Source organism: Euwallacea similis, chromosome 35 (assembly GCF_039881205.1).
Source record: "Euwallacea similis isolate ESF13 chromosome 35, ESF131.1, whole genome shotgun sequence".
NCBI classification, from domain to species: domain Eukaryota; kingdom Metazoa; phylum Arthropoda; class Insecta; order Coleoptera; family Curculionidae; genus Euwallacea; species Euwallacea similis.
The window spans coordinates 1,225,316-1,244,998 of NC_089643.1; the positions used below are offsets into that span (position 1 = coordinate 1,225,316).

Genomic DNA, 19,683 nt, shown 5'->3' on the forward strand with positions numbered 1-19,683 from the left:
ATCGAGAATGAAGAAATTGAAGTGAATACTGCAGAGCTCAGCAGTTAAATAGGTTTTGACCGACAGCGATGGATCTAAAGTGGAGAGAATATATACTTAAGTTTGTGTCGAATAGACATGATGAGCGTGTAAGAAGTAGTGCTTGAAAGATAACCTGGAGCGCAGCTCTACAACGAATGCAAACAAAGGCCAAGTGTTGAAAGTTACACTTAACTATGGAAGCCTCTCGTAAAAAGCCCCCCTTACAAACTTGCGCCAGGCGCAGCAGCGGCCCTGAAAGTATCATTGAAATACTAGTAGAACCTTTAATGCCAAAGGAAGCATACAACTCAACATCCAAAGCCCACAACTATCAGCATAAACCCAAAGCAGACGCAGTTCTCAAAGGAGTGAGCGTGTGTAGACAAATTGTCCTAGAAGAGTAGCTTAACAAATAACAGAGACAGTTCTCAGGGAAGCACTAGTTCTCTACAGAGGACGGCATCAGAAAGTAACAGTAAATATAGTTCATGAGCGAGTGTGAATTATTAGTGGGTCTGCCCATAAAGTCTGGTCGTCAGATGCACCTTTTGGAAGCTCGCAAGACAGTAATTGAGGCAAAAAAGGAAGCCGATTCTTCTAATATTAGTTAGTCTCAACCCCGGTATAAGGGTTGCCTGCGTGGTGGTTCTTTGGGGAGAATAAAAGAAATCCTAAAAAGCAAAGAATTCCTTATATTTCCACTTTGGTAAGAACGTCATAAGACACCCTGTATACAAACAGGCCTCATTTAGTAGTGAACCAACAAATTTGTTAGTTAATATGTGTATAACGAGATTCAGTTCAATTTATTTACTACTAACAGTAATGAAAAAAACAACAGGTGAAGTGATTCTGGTGAGCTGAATTAAAGGGGGATTTATCAATTTGCTCCCTTGATAAACCCGCTTAATGATTTACTTATTACGTTAAAAAAGTCAGTTCATAAGTTGAACACATTCTAAAAGATATTCACATTATTTTTGCGTTTTATAGCTACATTACTAACACTAACTAGGCGACCTAATCTAAGCGTTTAAGGTACAAACTTTAACATAATTAACCTATATCTACACGATAACAGCTAGAGTTGTGGTGGGAAAGTGTTCTCTACATTTGTACTACTCACAATAATTATTTATCTTAGAACAGTTGTTTCAAATAAGGCAGTGACTTCATGGTCACATCTTACAAATATCGAGTCAAATATCATTCAATAATAATTATTAAATTTCAATTGCCAATGGGAAATTTTATTGATATTTCAATATCAGCACATAAGGATATTGCACTAAAAGTGACATGAATCGAAGTTCCCTACCACGATTCTATAGGTTGTCAGCAGAAATCAAGCAGCAAAAATATAAATTATTCGCAAGTATCAAAGAAAAGTTTAAGCAATCCTGGCGGCCCTTTTCCGGGGGTGTACGTAGTCAACTACGTACACTTATACCTATGAGTGTGCACAGAGTACCTTTCACAAGCGATAAAAGAACTTACGGTTTTTGCAATTAAAGTACTGTAAAATCATTTTTTGCAGGTACATAAGTGCGCCTGCTATATCAATGCCCTTTTATTCTTTATACAAATATCACCAGTTCAAGTGGAAACATAGGGATTGTGCAACTGGGAGAACGACCGCAAAAGGTTTAATATGTCTCCGACAAAGACCAACAAGGAAGTGGGCGGAGTCAGTCCGGTCGGCGTCTCCACTTCGATGTTTAGATTAGTTTTGATTTCGCTGCCTTTGTAGCGATGAAAATGTTTTAAAGTATCAGAACAAAACGTAGCAATGTAAAGAAATGGAAAAAACGCTTACTACATCGTTAATAAAACTTATATAAGTAAAAATCTTGAAACAGTGAGAGATCTGGTAACGTCGGCTTGGGTCCGCCCACATCAGCGGCTATCTCGCAACTCCTTTTGCTGGTCTTTGTTGGATGCATATTAAACCTCGTCCGGTCCTTGTCCCACTTACACAATCCCTATGTTTCTACTTGAACTGGTGATAGCTGTGTATTATTTTTATATCTCGTGTTAATTGCATCTACTACTACGTCCTACTACGTAAAGACAAAAAATCCAAACTTAAAACTATTCCTCGCAAAAAATAAATATTCAATTCAGTTTATTGACTGAAGTTGAATAGATATTATATAGCGTTAGAGGGAATAATAAGGTATCTGCGGGATACGAAGTCTCTTCCCACTGGCTCTTTAAGTCACACATGTTGCTATAACAGCCTGCTCGATTAGCATAGCTCCGTTCCAACAGGCAAGAAAGCTGATTTCGGATCGTCAGAAATCTGCGCAAGGTGTACATACCAGTATACTGCGCATATTTTTTTGTTGTTTCGGACGGTCTCGAATCGGCTTCCTCATTGTTGGAACAAACTTTGGACCTTACATTAAAAATACCTTATACTGCACAATATCGCGATTTCAATCGACGTTGACTGCCGCGTTGCTTGATAGATTCAATAATTTTTTAATTCCAATCTTGCATACGGTTTTCTATGCCCTTCACAGCAAATAAAACTTCCTCCTTCATTTGAGCATAAAAAACAACACTTTTTCTCCCTAGGGAGTAAAGTATTTTCCTCCCTGGGGAGTAAAGTGAAAGGGAAGAAGGAAAAAGTGAAGAGAAGAAAAAATACACAATAATTATTTGTAGAAAATAAGGGGAAAGTACTACTTTTACTCTCGCTGATCTTTGACATTACTGATTACGTTCCATTTGTTCAAATAACTTTCTTAAAAAAAAAAACGGGCTTTGATCGTAGAAAACATTCGATACACACCTTTGGGGGGAAGTGCCTTTTACCCCCTTGAATGTTCATACCCTCTGCCTCTTGTAGGACCTCAAATTGTTAGCGAGAATAAGAGAAGCGCATTTTTCCCATGTGCAAATAACTATAATTTTTCAGAAATTTGTATTGTAATCTTAGAGAAGTACCGTATACGACTGGCACCAAATGGTTCCTACGAATATGACGTTGGAGCACGAGCCGCAGGCTAGTGCGATGTCATATGAGTAGTTAAAAGTAGCCTAAGGGCACATAGGCACTAAGCGAGTACCCGTGCGGCCGCATGGTAGTGCGAATAGAAATAATGTTTCCCGATAAGTTGACGTACATTTTTATTGCATGTGGTCAATCACTGGTACTTGCTTAGTGAGTATGTACCTTTAGGCCCAGCTTTCTATGCCCTTGGTACCCGCGCCAGCAAGATAATATTAGTGGAAATCGAAAAAGTCCACAATGCTCTGCGCTTATTTCGTCGTTTTTCTGGACATTGTTATTTACTAGTAGTTACCAGGAGTTCAAAAAACCGGACCTTTGGCATCTTACTTCGGACTCATTGTATCCAGACGAATCTTTAATAAATATACAAACGGGTGTAGAGCCCTAATATTCCTAACAAATTGCTTAAACGTTTGTTCAATACGAATTAGTAACTCGTTGGGTACATTCAGGGAATTTGCAGCTGTCGAGCGCTACATCACTTGAAGCTTAAATTCGCTGACTGCTTTCTGTTTAGTGGTTAGATTTGAGAAGCAGTTGTTGCGTCGATTTGTGAAAACTGAAGACTCAAATATCCAGAGCTACAGCGAAACCCAATGCGGCAATAAAGCGCGCTGCTGTTCCCCGAATCCCTCTATTAATGTATTATTTTAAAATTCTTCAATCATACTCACACCTTCATAAATAAATCAAAAAATCATACAAATTATCAACAGCAAAGTTTATTCGTTAATAAAGGAAAACTTAAAATTTCCGCAGTCTCATGGGTATCAATAAATAACTGAGAAAAAGACGAAATTACGAATTACGGGTCTGACTAGTCAGTACTAGTTTGCCACTATACGCGAAAAGTATTGAAAATCCTCAAAAAAGGACAATGAAAATTGACCATTATAAGACACCAAATGCAATAATTATTATTCTTTGGGAATTAAATCGACTAAAGTGATGAAAAGTCGGGAATTGATATGAAAAACGCGCCCTATTTCGACGTCAATTAACGCAAAAATTTGAATTGAGGGATAGTTATTAATTGAGGAAAGTAGGTTACTTTCGAGGGAACACTGTAAAATTATTTTACCTACTAGTGGCCGCAATTATTACCCTTTTAAATGTAAAAATGAATTAAAGTTCTAAAACGAATCACAATGTTACATAGAACTGAATTGTTCTAACTCGTTTCTGGATAAGAGAGAAAACAAATAATTCAAGTGGCTGAAAAGCTACTTAGTCGCCCCAGTTTTCTTCATCTGTATCCATAGCGTTTTGTCCTTCGTCGTCGGAAGCTATGTGAAAAAAAACTCTTTTAATCCCTTTGATGGAACATTTTGACATTAACGGGAAATAAGGAAACTCGACCTTACCATCAGCAAAAACCGTATCTGACTCGGCAGTATAGAGCCCCTGTTTAAGCCTCTTTTTCGCCAACGCTTCGATCTCTTCTTTGGTACGTTCCTTGCGAAATTCGTATACCAACGGATAGATACATTCTATAGCGGTCTGAACGTCAGCAACACTGGGAGCTAAAATCATGGAAAAGAACGTAAATTAGTCAGATTAACAGAAAAAATGCCGTATCGTAAATCAATCACCATCAAACACTGATCAATAAGAACAATGAAAAATTCATCATTATACAATTTCCTAAGCTCCACGGCCGATTTACCGAATCCCATTTATCAATATTTACAATAAAAGCGCTTTAGGAATATTACGCTGCAGTAAACTACTTTTCCTGAAAATTCTTAAATGAATGAAAACATACGTTCGGGAAAAATTCGCCAATCTGAGGCTTCATTGTGTAGCGAAAGATCATTGCCGTCTAGTACCAAATAAAAATAAGTCAAATTCAAACGGTTTGTTGGCTAACCTAGTCGTAATATTAGCTATACAGGGTGTCTCAACTTTAGGGCTCAAACTTTAACCATAATTTCTACATAGTTTGTTATACAGGGTGACCCAACTTTAAACGGCATAATTGAAAATTTAAATCCTTCTGATAAAATTATGCATATTTTGTTCTATAAACTTTTTTTCGGTTCTTCTTCCTTTTCAAGATATTGACACTTAAAGATTTTTAACTCTTTACATGTTTTCAAACCCTTATACTAAAATTTCTCAAGAACCAAACCTAGTAGGGAAGTTCTGATTGCACGTTCTGAACGACGCTTAAATTCCTTCTTTCAGCATGTTAAATATAGCACTTAGCATTACTGCTATCCATTTTTAGACGCATTTAAACAAGGACATAATAATTTTTTCAATTATTCACTTTTATTTCAAAACGCTGTAGATAAGAGTCAGAAAAACTCTAGTTTGTCCTATTTTGGAAATCCTGTTTATCACGAGTATCTTCCATTGGCTGCCAGAAAATCATTTGAAACAATTTGTTATTAAATTCTTTATTAAATTAAATTATTAAATTAATCTCCAGGAAACACTTCAAAATGGCCTCCATTTTTGTGCTAGGCAACTTCAACAACTTCGAAGCACAGAGCGTGTTGCATTTGCCATCGCACCTTGTCTTATCAGTAGAGAAGAAACCTGTATTGATGCAATTAGTTCTTCTCTTGATTCAGAAGGACCTCTGTAAATCATCTCCTTTAAAGTTCCCCACAAAAAAAAAGTCAAATGGTGTGAGATCTAGCGGCCTAGGAGGTCAAGGTACTGGTCCATTTCTTTCAATGCAGTGCGAAGGATAGTTGATATTCAACCAGTTTTGGACAAGTCGGCTGTGATGAACAGGACACCCATCCAATGAGCGTTTCCTCGGGATTAATTTAATAATTTATTTTAATAAAGAATTTAATAACAAATTGTTTCAAATGATTTTCTGGCAACCAATGGAAGATATTCATGATAAACATGTTTTCCAGAAAAGGACAAACTCTAAAGTTTTTCCGACGCTTATCTACAGCATTTTGAAATAAAAGTGAATAATTGAAAAAAATATTATGTCTTTGTTTAAATGCGTCTAAAAATGGATAGCAGTACTGCTAAGTGCTGTGTTTAACATGCTGAAAGAAGGAATTTAAGTGTCTTCCAGAACGTGCAAGCAGAACTTCCCTACTACGTTGGGTTCTTGAGAAATTTTAGTATAAGGGTTTGAAAACATGTAAAGAGTTAAAAATCTTTAAGTGTCAATACCTTGAAAAGGAAGAAGAACCGAAAAAAAGTTTATAGAACAAAATATGCATAATTTTATCAGAAGGATTTAAATTTTCAATTATGCCGTTTAAAGTTGGGTCACCCTGTATATGATATACTCCAAACATGTTTCGCAAAAGAAATAGTGTTAAAGTTTTCGTAGAAAATTAGAAATTTATTAATTTCTCATAAACTGCTTTATACATTTTATTGCTGTTTTGTAGGCGTTTCTGATGTCAAACAAATATTTATTCCAAATAAAATATAATATTTGACTTCAACACATATAGGCTCCACCTTGAACATGTTTAAGGACAAAGAACGTACAGCAGTGGTTTTTCTCGAAATAAAAATCATATGAGCAGTTCGCATTCATTTTTGGATTAAAAAAAATTTTTTTTTGGAAATATCGTTTTAGAGTAAAAAAAACGAAAATTGTTTTTAATGTATCAGCAGTTTTTTTTTGTTATTTCAAAAATAACGTTGAGGCAATTTTCATTTTTTTAAATTAAATAAATTTAAAAATTAATAAATGACAAGTTGTTAAACATTTTTGAATTTTATAACGTTTTTATTCCAGCGCCAACTTCTATTTATAGTCGATGTTAAAAATGCATTGAACTCAATGGATCAAGTAATGGCTATAAAATTCAATCGTGTTTAATAACTCATTAATTATTAATTTTTCAATTTATTGTATTTAAAAAAATGAACTATTGACGCTTTTAGAAAATTTTAATTTCTTTACTCTAAAACGGTATTTTTCCTCCGAAAAAAATAGATTTTTTGAAATTCAGAAATGTATGCAGACTAGAAATGTCATTTCTATTTCGAGAAAAACCAGTGCCGTAGGTTTTTATTGTTTAAATATAGTCAAGCAAGTGCCCTAACGCACGCTACTGTTGAAATAAAATATTATAATTTCCTTCAAAAAATTTGTCCTTCAACGTGAGTAACGCCTACAAAGTTGCAATAAAATATATCAAACGATTATGAAATATTAATAAATTTGTAATGACCTACTAAAACTTTAACACCCTATATTTCTGTTATGAAACATTTTAGGGATATAACCTACACAGCAAACTATGATAATTTTTCTATATAGAAATTACGGTTAAAGGTTAACCCCTAAAAATTGAAATACCCTATATACAGGGTGTCCCAAAATGACGTTGAAATATTTTGAGAGGTAATTCTAGAAATTAAAATGATAAAAAAGTTCCCATAAATATACCCCAAAAATTGCTTCTTAAAGGGGTTAGAACCCCTTAAAGCAGGAACTCTGAAGATGGTTTTTTCGCAATATTTTCGAAACGGTTTGAGCTAAAATTATGAAATTCGGTATATTGTAACAAGTTGGAATGGGAATTTTTTTTGTATTAATAATTGCAAATTTTAGTCAGGGATGTCACATACAGGGGGTCTCCTACGTAAAAGTTGCCCAATTTTTTGGTTTGTGACATTTCTTAATTTTTGAAGTCAAATTAGTGAATCGCAAATATTTTTAAGTAGAGAAAACCTTTTAGTTCAGGTTAGTTTATCTCGTTAGGATAGACCGTTTTTCAGAAAATGAGTCCATAAACTATTTAGGGCGATTAGATGGATTTCGAAATCTATAAAGAAAAAAATTAGAAGATCAATTGAGATGAACGGAGACCATTTTCAACATTTGTTGTGAATAAGTAACAAATCCTTAAGAATATTAGTCTTGTTACTACTGGTTAATAAAAAAATATTTTTATTACAAGGATGCCTAGCTATGTGCATTAAGATGCATTTCGATGTCCATGTAATTGTGCATCGGTTCATAAAAACCCATTTTTCTGGAAAATGATCTATCCTAACAAGATGAAATAAGAGAACCTACCTTTGTTAGTTAAAAATATTTGCGATTTAGCAATTTGATTTCATAAATTAAGAAATGTTATAAACAAAAAAAGTTGGCGCAACATTTACAAAGAATGTATGTGATACCCCTGACTAAAAACTGGAATTATTAACAAAAAAAGCTTTCCCATTTCGACTTATTACAGTATACCGAATTTCATAATTTTCACCCTAACCGTTTTGAAAATATTGCAAAAAAACCATCTTCAGAGTTCTCTCTTTAAGGGGTTCTAGTTCCTTTAAGAAGCAATTTTTGAAGTATGTTTATAAAACCTTTTTTATTATTTTAATCTCTAGAATCCCTTCCCAAAATGTCTAAACGTTATTTCCGGACACTTTGTATATGTGAGTAATGGTTAGCAAGGTTGATTAAGTCTCTTACCGGTTACTGTCACGCTTCCAGTTGAAAATATTTTCAATGTCGCTTTTGGATTCTGCAGCCTGTAGGTGACACCTGGATGCAGCTCTGGTTCGTAACTGAAAACATTGTTATGAGCAAATTTAATAAAAAAAGCACAGATACGGAGTTTATTGAAACATGCAGAGGAAATTGATAGTTCTTTGCGAATGCAGCATTTTGTGACTCGCAATGCAGGGTGTTCCAGCAGGAACTGCTATTACTTTTGGGGAAACATATTTTCATTACAGTTTAGAATTAGGGATGTACTATCCCTGCATCACCTTATAAAACGAAATAACTCGAAAACTGTGAATTTACTCTAAGTAATTAAGAGTGAACATAGGTTCTTTTTCGACGTTGTTTCATAATGCATCAAAATAATAGTAGGGTTCCATTTAAAATTTCTAAGTTTTGACCATTTTTTTTAAATGTCCAATTTGGCTCTATTTTTGTGGACACTCTATAGAAAATATTACTCAAAGATTGGCAGCTTACTAAAGTATGGTCCTTCGACAGTATTGTGGCAAAAAAGAGTTACAAAACACCTTTTGGATTATTAACAATCTGCAATTGTGCAAATATCTGCATCTGTCACTTTCAACACTCAATTGCATATATCTTGAAAACTGTTAATTCTAAGAAACCCAACGTATTAATAAACTTGCATTAAAATTGAACGTACAATCAAAAAATGCAATAATATAGAGGGTGTTCCACTTAAAATAAGCAACCGAGCGTCGGCTTCCGGTACAACCGGAAGTGTGACGTCATTGAAACTATTTTAGATTAGGTCGCCATAAGCCTCTTGGGCAACTATTAAATTTTCGCAACTTTGCTATTCACAGTTTTCCCAAAACGTTTAATGGCGGTTCCTGGTGGGACCCCCTGTATATTGAGTATTAAGAAGAGGAAGTTTCTAGTAGTTTGCTTGAGACCTGTAAAGCTTATTATTGTTCGTGGTACTTATTTTTTGTACGACCAGTACTACCAGTAACATAATCATAATGTTAGGGGAACAAATTGTGGAAACTATAATATCATAATTTCATTGAGTTGAGTATTAACAAGCATTGGATTTGGTCCCATTTGTTGGTGTTAAAGTAAAATTTACGTCTGAATTGAAAAAATGATCAATTCGTGTTAATTTAATTTCATTTTGGCAAGATAACCGATTTGGAAGAGTCAGATACTGAAAATGCCTGCCAAGTAAGGTGTTTTCCATTAACACATCAGAAGTCAAGTGAAAAATACGAAAATACGTAGAGCCGTTAAAGGTTTCCTTAGTAAGATCAATTCAAAATCTGCCAATAAACCAGTAATGTTAGCTCAATTTATTGAAAGAGGTGGGACATTGAAGGCACCTGGAGGTTCGTAGGTGTGTTAAAAGCAACAACTTTTCCGCACGATCCTACTGATATCTCTAAGTTTTCAATGTTGACAAATGTTTTAAATAGAAAGAATGTGGGATGTAAACTGAAAAAATCGAATATCCACTGTAAATGACATGACTAAATTTCCCAATGAAGTTCCAGGTTAAATATTTTTTATTTTTGAGGTATATCACTGATCATATAATTTAATTTTTTTTGCGAATCATAATACTTTTGTTTTTTTAAGTGACATGGACTTTGGAAATATTAGGACTCTGAAGATAGGAAGAGCTGTACAACATGTCTATAAAAAATATACTATATATATAAAAATATACTATACATATAAAAAATATACTATACATATAAAAATATATGTATAGTATATTTCACGACACCAGCGATATGAAGGAGTGTATGCTTCCGCGCATCTCCATTTACAGTATACAAAGCCAAGTAACCATAGTAAAGATCAGCTGTCGTGTTTCATCAGTTCTGCAATGTTGCCGGCTTGTTTTTAAATAATTAGGTTGCTTAACCGTTATTTAAAGTTTGCTATAAAAATTATTTCAAATAATTTTTAGAGTTGTATTTATTTTTTTTACTAAATTTTGAAAAAAAAATTACTAAAAATATTTGAAATAATTTCGGTAGCAAATTTTAAATAACAGTCAAGTAACCTAGTTATCTAACAACAAGCCGGCAACATTGCAGAACTGATACAATACGATAGCTGATCTTCACTATGTTTACTTCCTTTTTTGTATCCTATAAATGGAGATGCGCAGAAGCATACACTCCTTTATATCGCTAGTGTCGTGAAATATACTGTATATACCGAGTATCCAGGCAAACCCTGGACATAGGAGATTAACTTGGGAAATCAGTTTTTATTTTTTTGCGCCTGCACGGATTATGCAATTGAAAAACTTTTACATAGAGGTTATAATACTTAAGACCGACCATCATTCCGCAATTTCTTCAATCTTCCAATTAGAACTGTATTTGCTCAAAACGCCTCCAAATTTCAAAAATTTGAACGTCTCGCGTGACCGTGAGTGAGATAAAAGATATAGGTTATGTTTTTCCGTTATCATCATAGGTTAATAAGAAATTTGTTTATTTACTGTGGGGACATCAAAACTGATCACATGATAATTGTCCTCAAGTTTTCTATTGATTTTTCACTCAATTAACTCGTAAATAAGTTAAAAACTGTTTAGAAATTAATTTTTTTTAAATTCGTTTGACATAGGGTTTTTACGCTTATGTTGTTAGCAACTTTGTCTTTGTTCAACTTTGACCTTGACTCTGACCAATCGTGGCCTCGAACGGTTATGCAGGACATTCAAATTTTTAAAGTTTAAAGTTTTTTAAAGTTTGAGCCAAAATTGCCCTTATTAAAAGATTTTAAAAAATGTAGAATGATGGCCGGTCTTGTGTACTATGATCTCCATGTAAAAGGGTTTCAATTGTATATTTCGTGCAGGCGCAAAAAAGTAAAAACCTATTTCCCGTGTTAATCTCCTATGTCCAGGGCTCAGCTGAACATCCGGTATACATTTTGTTTTTTTTTTTGATGATTAGTGAAAGGATCTCGGAAACTAGCAGTTACGAAATCGGTTCAATGGGGAAAGACTTACAGGTTTAGATGCCAAATTTAAAGTCACTTTTGGTTTAGCAAAATTCCAATTTTGCCGATTTCTTTTAATCGATCTAGCCATGTAATTATTGGTTTTAGAGAAATTATATAAAAACGAGTATTGTAGATAATTTAGCCCTGAAAAAGATAGTGCCAAATAAATAATAAATCAATATGAACGATTTTGTGGCCAACTATCTATCTTAAAATTGCAATATAGGGTTAAAAAAGGGCTGTAAGTCCGCCAGTTTGAGAAATAGCTGTCTACTTATTGGTGTCATTTGAAAGCTTGAAAAAGTACCTTTTTAAATAAGCCATAACGCATTATGCTTTCCATTAAAACCATAAAATTCCATAAAAACAATAAGTTTATGCTATATCTTAAAAATCACCGCTATCAGAAAAAATCTGGTTAGCCTATCTTTTTTAGGGCAAAGTTATCTACAATATTCATATTTACATAATTTCTCTAGAACCAATAATTACATGGCTAGATCGATTTAAAAAAGTTGAAAAAAAATTGAGTTTTTACTAAATATCTATTAAGCCATGGACTTTTTCAAGAAACCAAAAGTGGCTTTAAATTGGCCCCCTAAAGTTGCAATTCTTTCCCCATTTAACCGACTTCGTAACTCCGCCAGCTTTCGAGATCCCTTCATTAATCATGGAAAAAAGCTCACTCGCACATAAGTTACATCGAACATGAAGGCCATTATGTAGTTGTGAAAATTCCACGCACTAAAACCGACATTCAAAGGACATTTTCAATAACTAACAAAAAAGAAGAACAAACTCACTGCTTAGAAATTATTCAAAAATCGCTCACAGAGGGTTCAATTATCGAAATGAAGAATGTAATAATTAGGCAACGGGCAAACGCAGTATAAACTAATGGATCATGAAAATTGCGGAATACTTAAATTTGCAAAATTCAATTCATTACAGTGGCCTTGGTTTTAGACGAACATACGGTACTATGCTAGCAAATAAAGGTGTAGAGGTTCCAGGGCTGAAAAAACACGGTGGCTGGAAGTCTTCGACAGTAACAGAGTTACGTTGAAGATTCGTTAGGAAATGAAATTAGTTGATAAAATTTTACATGACACACAGGATGTTTCGTTATAGAATATCAAAAATTTTGGGGGTGAACCTGTGCATGATTTTAAAGAAACAAGTTTATATGAACATGGGTCCGTTTTTGCTTTCTGTCTGAAATACAGGGTGGTGAAAATTTTTTTCTAGTTTTTCCTACCTAGTCCATTCTGGCGTTAAATATTTTTATGAAAATTGAGGAGTATAAAATAGGTGTAGAGAAACATCTTTTAAGAGAAAAACAATGTTTTTAATTTCACCAGTGGCGCCCCCCTTAATGTGACTGAACATTTGAAACGAAAAATATGATACGCCACTGCCTTTTTGAATAAAAATAATTTTCCAGATGCTCCATATTTCTGTGAAATAAAGATCTCTTCAAGTATTTTTCTCAAGGTTGAACGTTTTGATGGCAAAAAAGCATTGTTTATAACTAACATTAAAACTACAAGACTAAATTAGGCACATTACATTACTTATGAAAGAACAATTAAATACAGTGTTGAAAATGTCCTCCCCCTGCGAGAATGTATGCCTCGGTCCTTTTTCGGACATTATCTCGCATTCTTTGAAAAATTCCTGATGTATTTTTTATCCTGTCAAGCGAATGAATTATGCGATTTCTCAGTTGGAGATTGTTGCGTTGTATTTTTTAAAATATCGCATTACGGACCTCTACTTCCCGTCCCGATTTTCCTGCCGCATATTAGGTTTAGTTATGCTCAATAACTGTAATTGGATAATTATTACAGAACGGAAAAAAATACCTAGGTATGAATTAGGCTGTTTCACATGAAATGTCCGATTTTAAGTCTTAACCTTCTTCCGCCTTTTTTTGCATCAAGGCTTTTTTCTAGTTATATCGTTTCAAACCTGAGAGTGTGCTGTTTCTTATCTGATATTTTTTGCGGGATTGTGTACAGTTCTGACACATTTTTGGACCGATCATGTCTAACATGTATCCAAGAGATTTTCGCGTCTTGTACTTGTACGAGTGGAAAAGTGGGCATAACGCCGTAGAAGCTGCCCGAAATATTAACTGTGCATTTGGGGAGGGTTCTGCAAATGAACGCACCATTCGTCGCTGGTATGCCAAATTCGAATCTGGAGAGGAGAGCCTGGAAATTGAAGACCGTGGTAAACCAAAGAGTGCCCCGAATGATGAAGTTTTGCAAGTGCTAGCTGAGGCAAATCCCCGCCAAACAGTCCGAGAACTTTCAGAAGAGCTAAACGTCAGCATCGCAACAATTTCTCGGCACCTAAAACTGATTGGGAAAGTAAAGAAAATGGATAAGTGGGTCCCGCATTGTAACGTGCGACGAAAAACGGATGCTGTGTGACAACAGACGACGCTCTGCACAATGGTTAGATGCCGATGAGAATCCAAAACACATGCCTAAACCGAGTTTGCACCCAAAAAAGACGATGGTTACTGTACGGTGGTCAATGGGGGGCGTAATCCATTACAACTTCTTAAAACCGGGTGAAACCATTACTGCAAAGAAATACTGTGCCGAACTTACCGAAATGCATCGAAAGTTGTCTGTTAAGCAACCGTCATTAGTCCATAGAAAGGGGTCAATCCTTCTTCATGACAACGCGCGACCTCTCGCAAAGAACCGTGAAAAAGCTCAGAGAAATGGAGTGCGAAACACTACCACATCCACCATATTCGCCGGATTTGTCACCGATGGATTATCACTTTTTTAAACACCTAGACAACTTCCTCGCCGGAAAACGGTACCTTGATCAAGCCACTATAGAAAGTGCCTTTAAGGAGTTTATTCAAAGTAGAAGCAATGATTTTTATGAAAATGGAATTGCAAAACTTGTCGCTAAATGGCAAAAATGTGCAGATTGTAATGGTGCATATTTCGATTAAATATAATAATTTTTGAAAAAGTTATAGTCTCCTAAAAGTCACGAGTAAAATCGGACATTTCATGTGAAACAACCTAATATTAATAGCCTAATTCCTATTTACTTAAATGGAACAAAACAACAACCATATATTCAAGAGTATTTTTAATGTTATTCAGAAATTCGTGCAAGAAAATTAAATAGTATTCTTTTCTTGGATCTCGACATTTTCATTATTCTCGAGAGATTATGTCCTCGAGACTCGTAAGAAATTTCCCATCTCGTATTGTAACAAACTACATAATATTTCAAGTACGAGTGTGCTTGAATATTATTTACGTAATACCGTGCGATCCTAAATTCCCCCTGTTAACTCTTTAACATTTTTTTAAATTGAAAAGCAGCATTAAATACAGCAAAGAAAAATTCCTTTTGATAGTCTGCTTTTTTAAATGTTGTTTACATTACCGGTGGCGCAAAATAGCCGATTTTTTAAAATTGAAATGTGGATTACGTGACACCTCAAATTAAAAGTCTTTCAAAACTACATTCAATGGTGTATTCAAAGTCTGTCGATCAGTTATTAAGAAAAACAGCTAAAAATTTGTTAAAATATGCGATACAAACTCAGTTAGATAGTACGTAAATCATGAACAAATTTGTTTGTTGATAGGAAATTGGTTTGTTTTTTTATTTTGCGAGCACGAATAGTCTTTGGCTAAAAATAAATAAATAAATAAAACCAACTATGCTTTGTGTGAGGACAAAATCTCCTATCAACAAACAAGTTTTTTTCATTGTTTACGTACGATTTAACTGAGTTTATATTGCATTTTTTACTAAATTTGTAGCTGTTTTTTTTTCAAAAATTAATTTATAGATTTTGAATTGCAATATACCATTGAATGTAGCTTTGAAAGACCTTTAATTTGAAGTGTCACTTGATCTATGTTTGAATTTAAAAAATCGGCCATTTTGCGCTACCAGTGACGTAAGGAACATTAAAAAAAATTAACAAAGGTCAAAAGATGGCATATTTTGCCATATTTAATGAATTTTTAGAAAATAATAATTTGTGAAAAAGTTGGAGACGACGACAATCTAGAGCCGTACAGTATATTCTATGTTGCCTGAAATATATCTGATGAAGTACTTTCTCGGAAGTTAAGAATTTCCCAGTAGAAGCATAAGGGTTTAGAATTTTCATCAGTGCTTTTGATAATATGAATTTTAATAAATAAATTTGCCATACAATACAATTACAAATAAATAGGATAAATTTAAGCTTTTCAATACATACATAGATATTTTTATTGTATTTGTTTAATAATATAGAGGATGTCCCAGAAATATTGGCACAAATTGGTATGGGGTGAAACAGCGTTGAAAAATAATGAGATTAAATTGAATATGCCTCATAAAATTCGTCTCTTTTCGATCTACAGGGTGTTAAACAATAAAAATGTTTTGTAAATTATCGATAAATCTTACATTTCGCAAATTTTTTCAATGAAATTTTGCTCAAGGGAGTTTTTGGGCACGACAAATCTATCTAAGACGTCTATTTTTAATTAACGTATAGATCGTGCCATCTACGCCCTACACGTATTTGGAAAAACTAACAAAACTTTTTAAATAAACCTCGTAGCTTAATTTTTTCATACACATTTGGAAAGAGTAGACCCTTTTGCAAAGAAAAGATATACTTAAGAAAAGTGCGCATCTCTAACAATTCTCGAGATATTTTTAATTACATTTTTCCACTGCATTTGTTATAGTTTTCTAGTAGTAATACTTTTTGATAGACAAGTCATAATAATAGTAGACCGCGATGCGCAGAAGGTTAATTTTCATTCTACTGCACTTTTGACAGTTCTTGACGTAACATATTTTACTTGAAATTTGACGTTTAATTTATTTCTGATTCAAATTTATCTTTAAAATAGTAATCATATCATTAATAATAATTTCCAGCCGACAGTTTCCAATACAAGTCATTTTAACACTTGAAAATGTCCCAACCTAATGAATTTACGAATCTTGAGATCAAAAATACGGTCTGCGTGTATGTTCAAACTAATTTTAGAAATTGCCCCGCTGCTGAGAGATATTTAGAACTCTACCCCAACAATAGACAACCTTATCATCAAACTTTTAAAAGAATCTACGATAGACTGGGAGAAACTGGCCCTTCTAATTGTAAACCAGGTAACAAAAGACAAAAAAGTTGAACTGTGGACCAGGAAGAAGTGCTAGTTCGTATAATGGAATCAGCAGTAGATCAACAGTAGGCGCCTCAGTCGTTCATTATTCTCTACAGTTAACGGAATTTTTAAATATCAATATTCCCCACCGATGGATTGGTTGGGGCAGTGGACATCCTTGGCCAGCGCGAAATCCTGACTTGAACTCACTAGACTTTTTTTTTGGAGATATTTAAAATCTTTAACATAGAAGAATATGCCTAACAGCAGAAAACAACTGTGGAATAAGATTTAGGAGGGGGTAAACAAGATTAGAAATAAAAATGGAACTCGTTTCGGGGTACGGCAAAATTTTAGTTCAAAACTTAGGAAATGTATTGATGTGGGAGGCCAATATTTTGAAAATTTACTTTATTGTGATTGTATTATTCTTTTTATTACTTAAGTATTGAAGTTTAGTTAGGCAAGTTTTCGTTGAATTTAAATTAATTAGGTAAAAAAATGAATAAAAAAATGAAATAACAAATTAATTTATAATGCTTCTATGACGAGTTTTCCACACATCATAAAAATACTATTTTTTCCATAGCATTTTAAGAACGGCGCCACTTTAATAACTTGCAGTCAGCGAACTCATGGCATATGCGCCGGAAAGCATACTTGCAAATATTTTAAGGACCGTTAGAGATACACACTTGTCTTAAGTATACCTTTTCTTTCTAAAAGGATCTGCTCTTTTCAAATTTGTACAAAAAATTAAGCTAAGAGGTCCACTTAAAAAGTTATGTTAGTTTTTTCAAATACGTGTACGACGTAGGTAGCGCGGTACCTATACGTTAATTGAAAATCGACATCTTAGATAAATTTGTTGTATCATAAGCCCTCTTGCGCAAAATTTAATCTCAAAAACTTCCAAAATGTAGGATTTATAGATAATTTACATTTTTCTTTGTTTTAACACCCTGTGGATCGAAAAGAAACAAGTTTTATATAAGGTATGTTCCACTTAGTCGCATTATTTTTCAACGCCGTTTCACCCCATACCAATTTATATCAATGTTTCTGGGATACGTTGTATGCAAAACTTACATATTAATGCATGCAATTGGCGGCGGGAAAATAGAGCAGAGAAATCGGGACGCGAAGTAGAGAACAGTAATGTAACACTTCCAAAATCATTACACACGTCGCAACTCTACATACGAGTACATCCAGGAAATTTCTTATATTATTAAATTACTGAAATTTCAGTTCAAAACAAAATTTAAAATAAAGAAATTCTACCTCACAAAGTCTACATGCACATTTACATATACGATATTTATGCCTATGTTTAGTTTATACCTAAATGACTAATATTTTGTGAGTTCCCCTTTTACGTCAGCTGCTGCTTGAAGGCACCTTGGCATTGATACTACTAGATTTTGATTACTGGTAGTAATATTTTCGTCCAAGAAGTTTGCAATTCATTTTTAACGATTCTTTATTGGTAATATAGATTTTCCTAATTCTTTTTTCTAACTCGGCAATAGACAAATCGATAGGATTTAAGTCAGGTGGCTGAGGAGGCGAGTGGGGTTGTTTGAATACGTTATACATAAGTTTGAACACTTCCCACCTCAATCATCTTGAAATGGGATAAGTTTTAAAAAAATGCCGGAACACGTCGCTTTTGTTATCGAGGGGGAGCATTTTTTATGTAGAATTCACTGCGCCTCTTTCAACCTTCCACCCTGCAGAGCCACCCTTTCAAATATCTTAAATGGTAAAGAGGGTTAAGTGAAACATCATTTTAAAGGGCTTTTCGCTCTCCGCATTTTGGTAGTTCATTTGTTACATTTGACTTAAGTTTGATAATTTTAAATTAATTTTTCTTATTAGTGTTTTGACAGTGTTGAAACTAAGATTTTTAATTTAAACATGTCTTATGATTAGAAAATTGGTGTGATAAATCTATTACTGACTTATTGTTTGTCGAGCGGCCATCAAAAGAAAAGATGAATTAATCACTGAAGCAAATGTTTATTCATCTAATAAATTCCTTTGCTTTTCAAAAAGAAATATCTAGAATAATTTTTTATCGTTAACTTTTGTTTGCAATGAATAAAATGGCTGGAATCACGTATTTTAATTATCATTTTTTTATTGAAAACGTTTCTTGAGAGGACGTTAATATGTTAACTATTGAAAAATTAGCATTTAACAATATGCCTAAAGGTGTTGCAGTTTCAACTGATTTGCAAAAGTGAATATTACAACTTTTTCATGAATGTATTAAGTAAGATGTTACTGCAAGCCAATTGCAATTAAGAAAAAATACAGCTTAACGAATTATAAAACATTTTAAAAGTGATTGTTAAGGACTTTAGGTTGTTTTTGATGTAGTTTGCTTAGCAAATTTATTTTGTACTTTCATCCCTTAAGTTACGCCCATGTATATCGACACTTATTTGGAGGATTCCATCTGGGTGAAAATTAATACAGTCTGCTTTCGTAAACCAAATTGTTGTTTTCGTGGTTTCGTTTATCGAAGGAACCTCAACAGTGATGGAACTGAGAAATCCAAGAACAGTCTAGGTCGACCGCGAAAAACCTCGAATTTATTAGATAAGAAAACTATTCGATTGTCACAAAATAATCCATTTGCGTCTTCGTTAAATATTTTGGCTATTGTCAATAAAACTAGTCTTTCTGGAATCACGGATCAAAGTTCGACGATGTTTAATAGGAGCAGGCCTTCGCAGTTTCAAACTTGCCAAAAAAACCTTTCTGAGTACGAAGAACATAAAATCAAGCCTTTGCCCAAACCCATATTTAATGGACCGAAGAAGATTGGAGACGAGTCGTTTTTAGCGATGAATAGAAATTTAACATATTTGGAAGAAATGGTGCTAGATATGTCAGGCGTCCAAAAGGAAAGCTGTTGGAGAAAAAGTTCACTAAGCTTACAATAAAACATGGTGGCAGCTCTTTAATGGATCCAGTGCATCGCATAGTAGGTAAAATGAACAAGTTTATGAATTTGAACGTTTTGAAAG

The 19,683-nt window shown here is 33.9% G+C and overlaps 1 protein-coding gene across 1 annotated transcript in view; it reads right to left on the bottom strand.

Annotated features, from left to right (window-relative positions):
- Nucleotides 1–693: 693 nt before the first annotated feature.
- LOC136418483 (TATA box-binding protein-like 1) overlaps nucleotides 694–19,683 on the bottom strand; it is a 39,890-nt gene continuing 20,900 nt past the window's right edge. Inside the window, exons 3-5 of the mRNA XM_066404551.1 lie at nucleotides 8,460–8,554; nucleotides 4,405–4,563; nucleotides 694–4,326 (exon numbers count right to left, since the gene is read on the bottom strand). Coding sequence (XP_066260648.1) covers nucleotides 4,268–4,326; nucleotides 4,405–4,563; nucleotides 8,460–8,554 — 313 coding nt within the window. The 3' untranslated portion in view covers nucleotides 694–4,267. The remainder of the gene's footprint in view (nucleotides 4,327–4,404; nucleotides 4,564–8,459; nucleotides 8,555–19,683) is intronic.